This window comes from Drosophila willistoni, chromosome 3R (genome assembly GCF_018902025.1).
Source record: "Drosophila willistoni isolate 14030-0811.24 chromosome 3R, UCI_dwil_1.1, whole genome shotgun sequence".
NCBI classification, from domain to species: Eukaryota; Metazoa; Arthropoda; class Insecta; order Diptera; family Drosophilidae; genus Drosophila; species Drosophila willistoni.
Window position 1 is genome coordinate 23,207,312 of NC_061086.1, and position 13,759 is coordinate 23,221,070.

General features: G+C 41.2%; 6 protein-coding genes across 6 annotated transcripts in view; 2 read left to right on the forward strand and 4 right to left on the reverse strand.

Annotated features, from left to right (window-relative positions):
- LOC26530259 (syntaxin-1A) overlaps window positions 1-1,872 on the reverse strand; it is a 34,084-nt gene extending 32,212 nt beyond the window's left edge. The window contains exon 1 of the mRNA XM_023178453.2: window positions 753-1,872. Within this exon, the coding sequence (XP_023034221.1) occupies window positions 753-1,624 (872 nt within the window). The 5' untranslated portion in view covers window positions 1,625-1,872. The remainder of the gene's footprint in view (window positions 1-752) is intronic.
- The window catches only part of LOC6647466 (eukaryotic translation initiation factor 4E type 2), a gene marked incomplete at its 5' end in the record, with an annotated part of 43,575 nt that extends 37,662 nt beyond the window's left edge, over window positions 1-5,913 (reverse strand). Inside the window, 2 exons of the mRNA XM_023178218.2 lie at window positions 3,728-4,187; window positions 5,648-5,913. Of these exons, the coding sequence (XP_023033986.1) occupies window positions 3,728-4,187; window positions 5,648-5,913 (726 nt within the window). The remainder of the gene's footprint in view (window positions 1-3,727; window positions 4,188-5,647) is intronic.
- LOC6647467 (UV excision repair protein rhp23) lies at window positions 4,595-5,590 on the forward strand. The gene has a single exon (XM_002070179.3). The coding sequence runs from the start codon at window positions 4,629-4,631 to the stop codon at window positions 5,481-5,483; it is 855 nt and encodes a 284-aa protein (XP_002070215.1). The 5' UTR covers window positions 4,595-4,628; the 3' UTR covers window positions 5,484-5,590.
- A 396-nt stretch (window positions 5,914-6,309) lies between the features above and the next one.
- On the forward strand, window positions 6,310-7,150 carry LOC6647465 (ADP-ribosylation factor-like protein 6-interacting protein 4). Its single transcript, XM_002070177.3, has 3 exons — window positions 6,310-6,380; window positions 6,437-6,688; window positions 6,756-7,150. The coding sequence occupies exons 2-3, from the start codon at window positions 6,487-6,489 to the stop codon at window positions 7,004-7,006; spliced, it is 453 nt and encodes a 150-aa protein (XP_002070213.1). The 5' UTR covers window positions 6,310-6,380; window positions 6,437-6,486; the 3' UTR covers window positions 7,007-7,150.
- On the reverse strand, window positions 7,142-9,528 carry LOC6647464. The gene is made up of 3 exons (XM_002070176.4): window positions 7,767-9,528; window positions 7,485-7,700; window positions 7,142-7,424 (listed from the first exon to the last, which is right to left on the reverse strand). Exons 1-3 carry the CDS (start codon window positions 9,393-9,395, stop codon window positions 7,191-7,193), a joined length of 2,079 nt encoding a protein of 692 aa, XP_002070212.2. The 5' UTR covers window positions 9,396-9,528; the 3' UTR covers window positions 7,142-7,190.
- A 797-nt stretch (window positions 9,529-10,325) lies between these two features.
- Window positions 10,326-12,440, reverse strand: LOC6647666. Its single transcript, XM_002070175.4, has one exon. It carries the CDS (start codon window positions 12,323-12,325, stop codon window positions 10,676-10,678), a length of 1,650 nt encoding a protein of 549 aa, XP_002070211.1. The 5' UTR covers window positions 12,326-12,440; the 3' UTR covers window positions 10,326-10,675.
- Between the last annotated feature and the right edge of the window lie 1,319 nt (window positions 12,441-13,759).

Genomic DNA, 13,759 nt, shown 5'->3' on the forward strand with positions numbered 1-13,759 from the left:
GATAAACTACAAAAAACTTGTTTTTTAATTGCATTTCAAGTGTTTATGTGTGTTTGTGTGAGAGTGTGTGTTAGTTGTTTTTTAGTTTTTTTTTTTTTTGCATTTGACTCAATTTGTTGCTTTTGTTTTGTTCATTTTTGCTTCGCATTATAACAATAATCAATAAAATTTCATGTCTCTTTTTTGCAATTACTTCTGATTATTTCCACCTCATAAATACATTTTTTATATATACTTATATATATATTTGAATTAGCAATTTGTTTATATATCGTGTATATCAGAGTAGTTGGCTATATAAATATATTTACTGTTTAGTTTTCAAGTTAGTTAAGCTTCTGTCTGTCTGTGTGTGTGTGTGTGTGTGTAGCTAGACTCTGAGACTCTCGAGACGCTTAATTTCATCCTTTTGTTTTGTTGTTATTTAATTATTTAAATAATAAAAATTAGCTATAGTTTCTATATATCTATGCATGTAAGTAGTGTGTGTTTGTGTGGGTATGTGTTGACGGGGGCGTTCACTGGTAAGTTGGGCGTGGCAATTAAGCCCCGCTTACAGTTACATTGTAATTTTTGTTAATCTTTTTAATTTTTCTCTCTTTATTTCTCTCTCTCTCTCTTTCTCTCTGTATCTTTTGGGTGGGTTTGCGCAACATCCTAAATAGACATTGGTAAGTGTGTTGTATGTTGTATGAGTGTTGTAGGTGTATATGTGTGTGTGTGTAGTGTGTTAAGTAATTGCATCAATTTACATGAAATAACTGCTAACATATGCAGCCGCTAAGATACCCAACACAGTCAAGCATATCAGTATCATGATCTTCTTTCGGCGCGCTTTACTCTGATATTTGAGCGCCTTCTTTGTGTCCTGAGTTGCTGTCTGCACATAGTCCATAGCATGCTCCACATGATATTCAATGCGATCAATCATTTCGCCCTGCGACTCCACCAACATGGCCATATCCATGAACATATCGTGCAGCTCCTTGATCGATGTTTCCAATTTCATAATGTCCTGATGCCGCGCCTCGATATCGGCTAACGTTTGTTTCGCCTGCTGCGTTTCCATAATGATGCCCTGGGTAAATACTGATGGATTTCCCTCCTCCAACATTTTCTCGAGCTCATCATCGTTGGTCGGACGACCCGTTATCTCCAATTGACGCTGTATTCTTCCCTTGCAGCGCTCTCGATAATCGGTCTGAGTGCGATTATATTCGGTCATAACTTCAACAAATTTACGCGATAAGGTCGAATGTTGAGTTTTTCGTATACGCAAATCGGCCGATGATTTATTCTGTTGCTCCTCCTGTTCGATATTCTGTTCGATGCCCTTAAGTTTTCCACGGACACGATTCGCGTTTTTCTTAATATCGGCCATTAGATCCTCAAGCTCTTGCTTGGTCTTCTCATCGGTTTGTGGTGCCGATAAAATGGCCGAATGCTTCTTCTTCACCTCCTCGACATTATCCTGAACCTTGTCAATCATGCCCCGTATCTCCTCGACCTGGGCAAAGAAGTCATCCATGTAGGAATCATGGCCATCAACATTGACGGCCACATCCTCGGATTCCTCGTCATCCGATTGGGCGGCATGCAAGGCGGCTAATCTGTCTTTAGTCATTTTTAAGTTGATTTAAAAAATGTTGTGTGTCTATTGACGAATTTAGTTTGGATTTTCCGTTTACCGCTTCAAAAAAAGCTCTTTATGTAAGCTTTTTGTTTTTTTTTTTGAAGCGCTGTGATTAACAGTTAGCTGGTTTTTCTTTATAACCGCCGTTTTGCACTTTTCTCCACTGAATCTTGTGTTCACCAAAAGTCTTGAGACTTTTTCTTTTTTGTTTTTTATATTATTGATTTTTCGTGGCTTTTTGTTTTTGTTGATTTCTTAATTTTCCGCCGTTTATTTATTATTATTCGCCTCTTTTCAGTATATACACTTTTACTTCACTTCCACTTTTGGCTGTGCTTTTTTTCTTCTTTTACTTAATATATTGTTATGTTATGTTTATTTCGATTTCTTTTATGTTTCGCTTTTCGCGCTCGCAACAGCTAAAACTCACAATGAGTGTGAGTGAGTGCGCGAGAGATTATGAGTGGGCCAGCATCGGCGGCGGCGGCAGCAGCAGTAACAACAATGCCAAATTAACGTGACTCACTCAAGATTTTTTTTTCTTTATTTTGTGTATTTTGATTATTAACAAATTTCAGAGATGACACAGAATAAATGTTTTTTTCTTTTTAATTTATAAACTTTTTGCTAGATTTTTTGTTTGGTTTTATAACACTTGTTTCATATTTGAATTCGGTCGGTAATTATATATTTATTAATATATTTTTATTTTTGAATGCCATTGATTGCATGTGGAGTAATGCGGGAGCGAGGGCAAGGGGGGTGGGTGATCGTGTCGTCACAGTCGATGAAAATGCATTTGCATGTGGAACACGTTGCGAACGGTTTTCGGCTATCTAAATATCAAACGCGTGCTTCAAGGGGGCGTCTATGGGTGGCGTAGCCCCCAACCAAATCGCTTAAATTGCCCAAAAAAAAAAATCGATTTCTGCGCAAAGCTCCAATTTTACTAGTGACTTTGCTGCTCTTCTTCTTCTGCGTTCGGTTGTTCTGCTTCTTCTTGCCACCAAGATGTGACGTTTTTTCTCCGAATGGTCACGCGGGGGGAGTTGAGCGAGGGTGGGTATGGATGTGGGGCGGTCGTAGACGAAGGGCAGGCGCGTTACGGTGGGCGTTTTCGTTCCTTCTCTCTTTTACTCGGCGCGTTTTTATGCTGTTCGTTGTTTGTCGTTCACTCTTTCTCACTCCCTCGCTCTCATACAGCGAATGAGATGGGTGTCGCGCGGGGTGTCACTACTTTTTTTTTTTTTTTTTTTAATATTTTCTTCTTGTTGCCTATTGTTTTTACGCGCTTGACGGCGAAAACACACACTCGACGCGTTGCTGGCTCTCGTCAATCTGATACAAGGAATTCGAAACAAGACTGCCAAGTTTTTGCTGGTGTGTGTGGGTGCGCGTATATGTATGTGGAATGAATTGCCAGTGCGCTGGCGCTGTCTCTCTCTCTGCGTTTATTTTACAACTACGCTTTGTTATCGTATTTCTGGCTTTTCGCCGGCACATGTGTTGGAATTTTCACAATTTTCCATTACTTTGGTTAGCGCACATTCACTTTCTAGTTTTAGTTGGCGCAAAATGTTTGCTTTAATTGCATATTTACTCAACCGCGGCCATATAATTTTTGTTATTCGTTTATCTTAGTTATTTTTCGTCTCGTCTCTTTTGTTTGGCATTTTCTTGTTTTCACTTTTTAGTGAATCGCATACTGGAAAAATACCACATAACGCATCCCAAAAAAAAATGTACTAAAAAATACCAACATATCAACAACAACAGCAACAGTGTAATATATGCATTTTGTTTGTGGAACCCATTCGTTAATCAGGGCTGCAAAAAAGTAAGCCAGGGGTTGGGCCTGGTTTTATTATGAATGGAACTCGACCGGTACACAACAATTGACAACCGAAAAGCGATATATTTAATAGCACTGGATTGCCCACATGCGAGCACTTTTCAACACTGGCACAACGAAAGCATACGCGCGCGTTAGTTTGAAATCGACATTTCGCTTGGTTTCCAAACAAATTTTTATAAAAACTTTAGACATTTCTATATATAGATGGGTAATTAAACATTTTGTGCTTCTTCACTTACCGGATACTTTGTCTGCAGCACTATTCCGCATATTTCATCACCAACCAAAAATTGCTCGCCGAGCATGGCCATGCAAACATTCTCCCAGGCTCGTTCAATTTTGTTCTTACGCAAACGTATTACCCATTGGCCTCCCTTACTATTCGCCGGATCCTCCCACATTGGCTTGATTCCCTGTTTAAAGAGACTCAACTCTCTATACGGTTTCAATGACGTTGGCCTTATGAGATGAGAATAGAGGGACCACCATTGCTGGACACTGGCACATCGTCCCACCACATGCAGGGATTTGCTGTAATCCGTGGCTGCTCTCTGTGTACCCTTGCGCGAGAACCACAGACAGTATGTGTGCTGCAGGCGATTCTCATTGGGTCCAACCTCCAGCGGTGGCAGTTTGTCCACATCTATGTCGTTCTCTACATCGCTGTCATCGCTGTCGACGAGATCTGGCCAAATTTTCCTGCAACGTGAAGGCATAACACGAAACACGAATGAAAATCGTTTTGATTAGTTAGTCAAGGGTTCGATTTCAATGGTTTATAAAATAAAATCTAATTAAATCTGTTTTTGTATCTTAGCATAATCATGCTTCTTGTAGAATATATAAATACTAAACATTACTGAAAAATATCAGTTTGTGATTTTGTGGCTGTACTGGCTTTAAAGGCCACGTGCTTAATCTACAATATTTACAAAATAATCGAAATGGAATTTCGAAAATAATGTCAAAAGAGGGTGGAATTCAAGTAAATAATCTAGTTGTATTGAAAAACATTTCAAAATATTATCAAACAAATTTTGAGTCGTCATTCAATTTGAAAAGGGCTAAACAAATATACACATTTGTATATAATTTTCGCTAATTTCTATAATTTCGGAATAATTTTTGGATTTTTCCAAGATGAAACTCTTAATACGCTCTCTGGATCAAAAGTCGTTTAATGTGGAGATGAACGTCTCGCAGAGTGTGTTAGCACTAAAGAAACATTTGGCCGGTATACCAGAAATATCGCTATCTGCAGAGCAATTGCAACTGATTTATGCCGGACGCATTATGGAGGATACCCAGCCACTGAGTGAATATAATATTCAGGATGGAAAAATCATAGTGATGATGGGTAAAAATAAACCAGTTCAAGTCGAGACTCCAGTCAAAGAAGAATTAGTGCCACCAACACCACCACTAACGGCACAATCGAGCCAACAGGAACCACGGCGACCCTCTCAGGCACCCAATGAGGATCGTGTCCGGGAACTGGTTTCTATGGGCTATGAAGAGGAGGAAGTGCGGGCTGCCTTGCGAGCAAGCTTTAATCATCCAGAGCGTGCGATTGAATATCTTATTAATGGACTACCTCCATCCCAACCTTTACCAACGCCATCGACAACTTCGTCTTCATCTTTATCGTCTCCAGACTGGGCTGAATTATTGTCTGATCCCAGATTTATTCAATTCAGGGATGCGATACGTGACCATCCTGAAGCACTGGAGGGACTTTTGAGACGCATAGGCGAAAGCGATCCGGAGACGTTAGAGGCCATACGGAATGGCATTCAGAATGGCTTTGAGGATGACGGCGGTTCTGAGAGTATTCAGGTTTCTCTTACTCCGGAGGAGCTAGCTGCAGTGGAGCGTTTGATTTCGCTTGGGTTTCAACGTGAGATGGTTTTACAGGTTTATCTGGCCTGTGATAAGAATGAGGAACTGGCGGCGGATATACTATTTCGCGAATCTGAAGAGGACGACCCAGAGTAGATACAGAAACATACATTGCGGATGGGGAGGAGAGTGATTAATTATATATATAGCAAAATGTTGTAAGAAAACATAACCTAACATAATGGGATCAATTGGCCCAGTTCCTTTTTTTTTGTCATTTCACTTTACGCCTACTACTAGACTGACTTTAGCCCACTTACGATTCATATTGTTTGGTTGCTACTTTCTCCATGCTTATCCTGATCTCGGTGGTCACAATACTTTGAAGATGTTTCCCTTTGCCTTTGCCTGCTGTTGACTGTTGCTTTCTTCTGGCTGCTGCTGCTGCTACTTTTGTTACTGCTGTTGTTGCTTTTGTTGTTTCTGCTGCTGCTGCTGGCGGCTGCTGCTCCCCACAAACGCCGACGTTGTTAATAATGATGGCCACGGTTACGAATTCTTTTTCAACTATATTCTGTGTTTGTTGTTAAATTAAAGTAAAATTTTGCTCAAGTTTCTTTTAGAATTTCAAATTCTTTCCTTTGGCTCTCTGTGGATGTGTATGTGGTTGTATGTGTGTGTTTGGGCTCTTCCACAACACCAACGTATTTTGTGGGGCCGCCGCTCCAAATTATAGATATCAAGACGATTGATGTATAAGTCCAATCCGTTTCTTCGTTCCGTTTGCTTGTGTTATTTAACCGTATTATTCTTTGCAAGAAATTCTAAATAGTAATTTTTTTGTTGTTTTTTAATTCGTTTTGTACACAACATGCGTCCAATTAGTATCCACTTTTAGATTCCACATTCCACGCGGCGCTGTCAAAAACCAGTATTGGTAAACTACCAAAATCGTGACAAATATTTAAAAAATCTAAACAAATTTTCTTAAGAACTTATATTAAGCGTTATTTTATAATTCCGCTTAACGTAGCACTACATACGAACCACTAAGTAATATTATAATTATTAGTTAGATTATCAAAATAGAATCATTTAATTACTTGCAGATATGTTATCGATTTCATCCCTACTTAAAGATTTATACTTGTAACGAAAAATGGGAAGCGATAAGAAGAAAAAAAAGCATAAACATAAGCGCAAGGAACACAAAGAAAAACACAAGACAAGAAAGTCCAAAAAACATGAAAAACACAGACGTGAGAGAAGCAAAGACAATGAGACTTCGGTTTCACAACCGGCAGCAACAGCCAATCCTCCCCAGGCTGAAAGTGGCGATGAGGACTTTGCCATACCAATAGGTCCGTTCGTCTATTTTTCTATGGGCTATTAGCTTCTTCTCAATGTTGTTATATTACTTAATTTAAGCGTTGATGAACAGCAAATCCCACGCCCCAGAGACACCGGAGGAATATCAGCGGCGTCAGAGTCAGATTCGTCGCGAAGTTGATCCGGTTACTGGGCGAATACGTCTAATAAAGGGCGACAGTGAAATTCTAGAAGAGATTGTGAGTAAAGATCGACACACAGAAATCAACAAAAAGGCAACTAGGAGCGATGGCGAATACTATGAAGCCCACTCTCTCGGCTCGGCCCGTCGCCAGGCGAAACCAAAGTAATATTTCTCTACTTCAATCTTTTTTCCTCTTTTTTTTTTTATTATGACTTTTAATAATAGTTAAATATGTAACGGATAAACTTAAATAAACAAATGCTAGCTTGCGGACTATTCATATATATAGTCAATATAATATATACACGTATTTAAAATTGAAAATTTTTTGGAAAAAGACAGAAGTTCAGCTAGTAAAGCTGATGGAAGAAAGTGGTGCTACCATCTTGCCAAGCAGGATCGTCGCTAACTTTTGCCCGGCACATGGGGCAAGTTTGTTCACGCTTGAACCAAGTCTGGACGCACTCATCACAAAATATATGACCACACTCTAAGAGTGTTGGAGTGTTATACGAATCGTGGCAAATTGGACACACAGAGCCAGCGGCATCTAATTCATCTTTTGTCGGCGGACGTTCCGAGTCCTAATAAAAGAATGATTAGTAATATGACTTAATTTTGTAAAGTGTACAACAAGGTCTTACAATATTTCGCCTAAAGGTCACTATGGCTTTCTTCAACGATTTTCCGCGTTCAATAAGTTCAAAGATCTTTGCTCCCAAATACATGGAGCAAAAGAAACCACCTGAAATGACTTCCAGACCAGAATAGGACTCGTATAGATAGTAGAACCATTGGGTGATCGGTGTAAGGGCACGATAGAATTGTGAGAGATACTCCACCAGGACATATAGACGAGCCTGTATTGTAAATGAAAGAATAAAAAGTTAAGATAAACATTTGAAAGGGTTGCGGCCAAGACTTACCCGGACTTTTAACCTCAGGACATGCATGGGCAGCATGGTGATGGCCAGTTTAATAAACATGGTTAATAGCTTAATAATAAGATCACTGACAGCCACATAATAGAGCAACATTCCCAAAGGGATGACCTTAAGGACATCGTATGTGTCTGTACTAAATGTGGCCTTTAGTGTCTCCGAGGATGAGGAGGTTGGTTGGGGTAACTGGATCTCCTTCTCGGCATTCTCGCCTTCTGTCTTGTACGGAAGGGCAGTAACTTCGACACTAAAATATTTCTTTGGCGGCGGAACAATCAAACCGAAGGGATCTGGCGGAGCTGAGGCCATAAAGAGCCTCAACAAGACCACCATGCCAACGAGAACCGCATCACGTATTAACACTACATAGTTTTTCTGGGCCAATCGGGCCACCTGATGGCGCACAGATCGGTTTACATTGTACATCACAGTCTGCAGTACCAGGAGATCTAAAATACCTAGAAGATGGTCGTGGATAAATTTGGTAAGCAATATGCCGATTATTGGCAAATAGCGAACAAAGTGACTAAGGATCTGCACCACCATATCTGAAATAAGAGGCTCGTCTTCTCCACCATTGTGCTCGTGGGCGTCGGCCGGAATGGCCGCATTGTCAGTACCAGCATCCGGATTACCACCTCCGCCACCACTACCGTTGTCGATACGCTCGGGATGTGCACTATTAACAGGTTCGCTCTCTTCATATGTCGGTGGTTGTCCATTGCTGCTGCTGCTCAATCCTATAACGCTGGCATTGTGTCTGCTGCCAGTCAAACCATGAGTGTGTCGCATTTCGCCTTCACGCAACGAAATGCTTCTGCCCATGTGTCCCTGTCCATTACGATTCATGCGAAGAGGAGACGATGGGCTTGTCGCCGCTTCCTGACTACCACCTGCTGCTGCCGCCGTCGGGTTTATTTGGGGCTGATTGTTAATTAAAATATGGGAGTTGTCAACTGGAGAGGTAGCTGCGCTACCAGTTGGTGCGGGTTGATAACGAAAATTGGAATGTGTAATAAAGGATCTCAGCGCCTCGGTCGACGGAGCTGTAGATAACGAGATGACCTCGTTAAGATTGACACGCCAGAAATTTCCCAATTGCCGTACTCCGCTTGCTGAACTCGATGCTGGTGCACCGCTGTTAGCACTGGATGACGCCCCTACAACTGGACTAGGAGAAGTCTCTTCTGGGCTGGAGGCGTTATTGGCTCCCATGCTGCGGGACGGCTGCAATCGGCGGTTCACTTGTGTTGTAACTCGCATGGGTGGTGTGTATGATCGTTGTCTGGCCAAAAACGATGAAATTATATTGCCATGATGGGATGGATAACGACTGGCACCTACGCCACCGCCAGTAGTTAGGCTGCTGCTCCTACCAGACAGATTACTGCCATGATCTAGATGGACACCGGTGGTAGCACTGCTTCCTGGCATCGCAGAGGTAACAGACGATGAGGTGCCAGCGGGCAGTAAATATTCGTGCTCTGCTGTGGTTGACTCATTATCATCACTCTCAATGCTGATAGAGATACCCGAGACGGCATTGTTGTCTACTTGTCCACGTCTGTAACCAGCTCCACCAGACATAGACACGTCCTTGGGACTGTTGTTCATTGTGTTGTGCAGAGCCTTGGATTTATTCTGCTTAAAGTTCTTAACAACAACAAATATAATAAACAGTCCGATTCACCTACGTTGCGCCAAAACACGATAAAGACGTAAAGACACACACCCACGTAAACAAAGACGTAACAACCAAAAGAACTACGTAGCGGCGTCTATTAGCAACTGCTGAACACTCTTTCGTTTCACACCCACACGTCTTTACTATTATTACTACTACTATTTCATATTCAGTATAGCTAAAACCCAATATTTACTTACTATAAAAATGAATAGTCATGTTGATAGTCTCGCATTATACTAAATATTCGTTATTCTGTTATTATCGACGGATAATTACATCCTGGTGTTATCGATAAATCGTTCTGTACTATGTAATTTAAAAAGTAACGAACATGTCTTTACTTTTTTTGGTTTTTAACATAAAATTAAACGAAAAGCAATTTTTGTAAATGCATTTATTACACTTTTATTGGTACCAGTTTTTCTCTTTACCAGTTTGTCTTTGAATTTAGACATTGAAAGCGTTTTTTGTGATTGCATTTAAACTATATTGAATTACTAATTTTATAAACAGGTATAAGTATATTCTTACCCATTTGCAACCCCATATTCCCCTCTTTGGATTAATGCAAATGACTCAGTTACCTGCTTTAACCGCAATTAGAACTGACCTAAAGCCCGTTTCGTTGCCAAGCAACGAGCCATTAGTTAAGGCCAATAAAGAACGTGGTCAAAACAACCCCCGATGACCAACCAAAACAAACCCTTTGCCATCATTCTAAAGATCTTTCAGATGCGTTTAGTTGCGTTTTATAATCGAGAAGTGAAAAATGTGAAAAATTCCTAATAAACAAGTTTAAACAAATATATACATTTATATATACATAATAGTGTGTGAAATAAAACCAAGTCAAATGGGTAATTAAAGCGTATATTGTATAAATTATTTATAATGCGAAGCTAACGAACTTATGCGTTCGTCCATATGAATATGTATATGTATATGTACATAGTTACATATATACAAAAATATAGTGTTTACAATGCCTAATCTTCTTAGATGGATGTTGAACCCCATTCGATGCGTGCGAGCAAATGCGCAATGTATATTATATATATATGTATATGTAGATGTTTATTATTGATCAGTCTGTGTAATCTCTCTCACTCCCTTATCCCGCCGCGATTCCCCCGCCCACCCAACCGGCTACATCGTCACCTGAAATGCCCCATACCCAATCCCCTAACGTGTCCGGCATGATCCACGTTCAATGAACCGGCACCGTGATACGAGGCGATAAACTTTTGGTCGCAGAACGTCGTTGCAAAAACAACTTGACGGACTCCAGCGGCAACTGGAAATGGTAGTATGCACAATATGGCAATGGATCCCAGTAGGCAAACAGGGCCTCTCTCTTGTCCAGCGCCGTTGTCGATGACGTCCTCTCCAGGGATGACCAACTCCAGTTTGATAGCTCATCTTCCGGCAGCCCGCCGCGTTTATGAATGCATTTCATTGCCCTGCACAGGAGCTGGGCATGCGAACGATGATGGCATATGTAGGGCAAGGCCACACCCAACCGTGTACCCAAGGGCACGAACTGTCCACCATGGGCCGGGGACTTGACCAAACGGAAGCTGATATGTGCATTGATGCTGCGCTGAAAACGCACCTTGGCAAAGAAGGAGCGCAGCCAAAGATCAATCTGGGTCTCATCCTCACGTCGCACCGGTATCAGATTCTTTGTATGATGTTCCACACGGCAACTGACATTAGCTACCACCCGCGAGTCCTTGACTGTGGTACAGGTCACATAATGATGATAGCCCGGCTGATCCCGCACCACTAGCCAGGGCTGTTGTTCGCTTATCTCATGATGATTGAACTTTAATTCCGATCGCCTATTGGGCAGCACATACTTGTGTCGCTCCAGCACTCCCTGCATGCCGGCTGCCATTAGGATATTACGATAGCTACCCACGAATCCGCTCTCATAGATCTGTGGCAGTTGTTCAGGTGATGTGAGCACCTGATGGGCAGGCAGTGCCATTTGTTGAGCCTCACAACGCTGAAACAGTTGCAGGCAATCGTCCAGTTGCTGGGTTTCTTGGACTCCGGGAACAAAACTGGCGCAACCCAACAACTCCAAATGCGGCTTGGCCAAAGCATCATAGTAGGCCGGACTGGTGGCACACACCGGCACATAGACAGTTGGACGTTCCTTCTTCACAATGTGACAAAGTGCGGCTATATACTGCTCCACATTGTTGGTACTTGGCCGCGGCACCACATAGAATTTATCCACGGCTGTGGAAAACCGTGCCAGTCCAAATAAACCCTCAAACTCAAAGACCACCACTCGGGCTCCAGAACCGTAGAAATTTCTGGCCAAATGCAAAGTCTGTATGGTGCTGCCGCAGCTAAGAAGTACGGTTTTCTGGCGTTGGGCTGTACCCGGTCTCATTTCCTCCTCATTGGTTAGCAGCCACTTGACCAGGGCAATGGGTACGCGCAGTAGCTTCCAAAATATCCACAAAAGGGCCGAAAGCCAAAAACTTGGCGCCGCTATGGACAATGGTATATAGAGCACATATCGCAGCACTGTCAAAAGTATCCGGAACAGTAATTGCGGAGCAAATAACAATATCTTTGTGCTCAATGTCTGCTCCGTCTGGGTTTGGGATAATGTTTGGCTGCTACGCAGCAAACTTCCATCGGCCGTCTTCTGACGGCGCAAAGTAACAAAATGCCTATGCGGCATGGTCAAATCCTCACTCTCGGACTCATCTTGACTGGGATGTTCGGGTATAAGGTCCAATGAGTTAATGCGTCGAAATTTGGAGCGTGTCGCCTGACGCAACTGAAGCTGGCGGGCATGCACCTGTTGCAGCTTGAGATCGTCCAGGGTTTGCGACATCTTCACAACAGCAAAAAAAAAACTCGAAATAACTCGCGATCTCCTCCACCTGGTAGTCTCTCTCTATACGTAATCTTCGGACGCGTTCGCCTGCCGTGCAATGCTGGGCAAAATTCGAACTGTGACTAAACCGTGTATTAAATAGGAGCCTTACTTAAAAGCTGCGTTAATGCACGGGTCCGAGTCATTATTGATAATACATCTATACACATTAAAAATTGTGGAATATGTATAGAGATTTCTGTCCAGCGGCCCATTGGCTGGCTATACCATTTGTACACTGTGCAAAACACCTGCGAATAAAATAGGCTGCGTTATCTTTATTAAGCCAATTCGATTGATTTTGTAATCAGTAAAATGTTCTCATGCCAAAATAGATTTTCAAGATTATTTCACGCACACGATAAAATAGTTGGAATAAGAAACTCTCTTTTCAATCCACAGTGGTTCTTTGCAATTGAAAATCGAAAATGGGAACAAAATGTATTATTTTCAAAATGAAGTTTTTAAAAAAGACTTATATGTATGTATCTGAAATCAATCACCATTTCAGCACTTTTTTTATAATATCTTGTTGAATATTTACAACATTTTGAAAGAAACTCAATTTCGCACGATGGACTGACTTTTTTTTAAACTCTATAGATAGATAGATATGAACAAATGAACAAATAGATATCTCTCTATCTATCTATCTATTGAAACTATTACTAAAGAAGTCATTTGGATAATAATATATTTCTCGCCAATCTTTCATAAGGTGCGTACTTTGATATAAACATCAATTTTGAAAAACTATCAAGAATTCCACCTATGATTAAAAAGTTTACTTTGAATTTATATTGATTTTAAAGAACACAAATTAAGATTAAAGAAAATTGTTACCATTTTTGAGAATAGAAATTATTTTCGACTTTTGCTAGTTGCGATTTATAAGTTCTTTTTCTTTCTGTGTGTTGGTATACCTATAGAAATTGATGAGATGGACATGTGTACTTTGTGTGGATTTTGTATAAGTATTTCTTACACCTCGCTCTATCTCCGTCTGCTTCTCCCTCTATCTCGGTCTCGCTCTCTCTCTGTCTGGCTGTGATCTTTGGTGATCGTATAAATCATCCATGTTGCTTGGCCCTGCTTTTATAGATTGCAAACCAAAAAAGTATGTCCAACTGCCTACCAGCACGTACACCAATAAAAAAAAAAAAAACTATAGGAACAAAAGATGAAAAATTCAATGCAAAACATAAAAGAAACATCCGTCAAAGAAAATCTCACAAGTTTTTAGAGATTTGCAATACCAATTTTGTTAATTTTTATTTTCTCTCTTATGATCAAATGCAATCGATTGGTCGCAATTGCCTAAGGAACTGTCCCGGTCCGGTCGTCAAGTGTACTTTGGTCCGCCGCCGTAGTCGTTGCCGCCGCCGCCGCCGA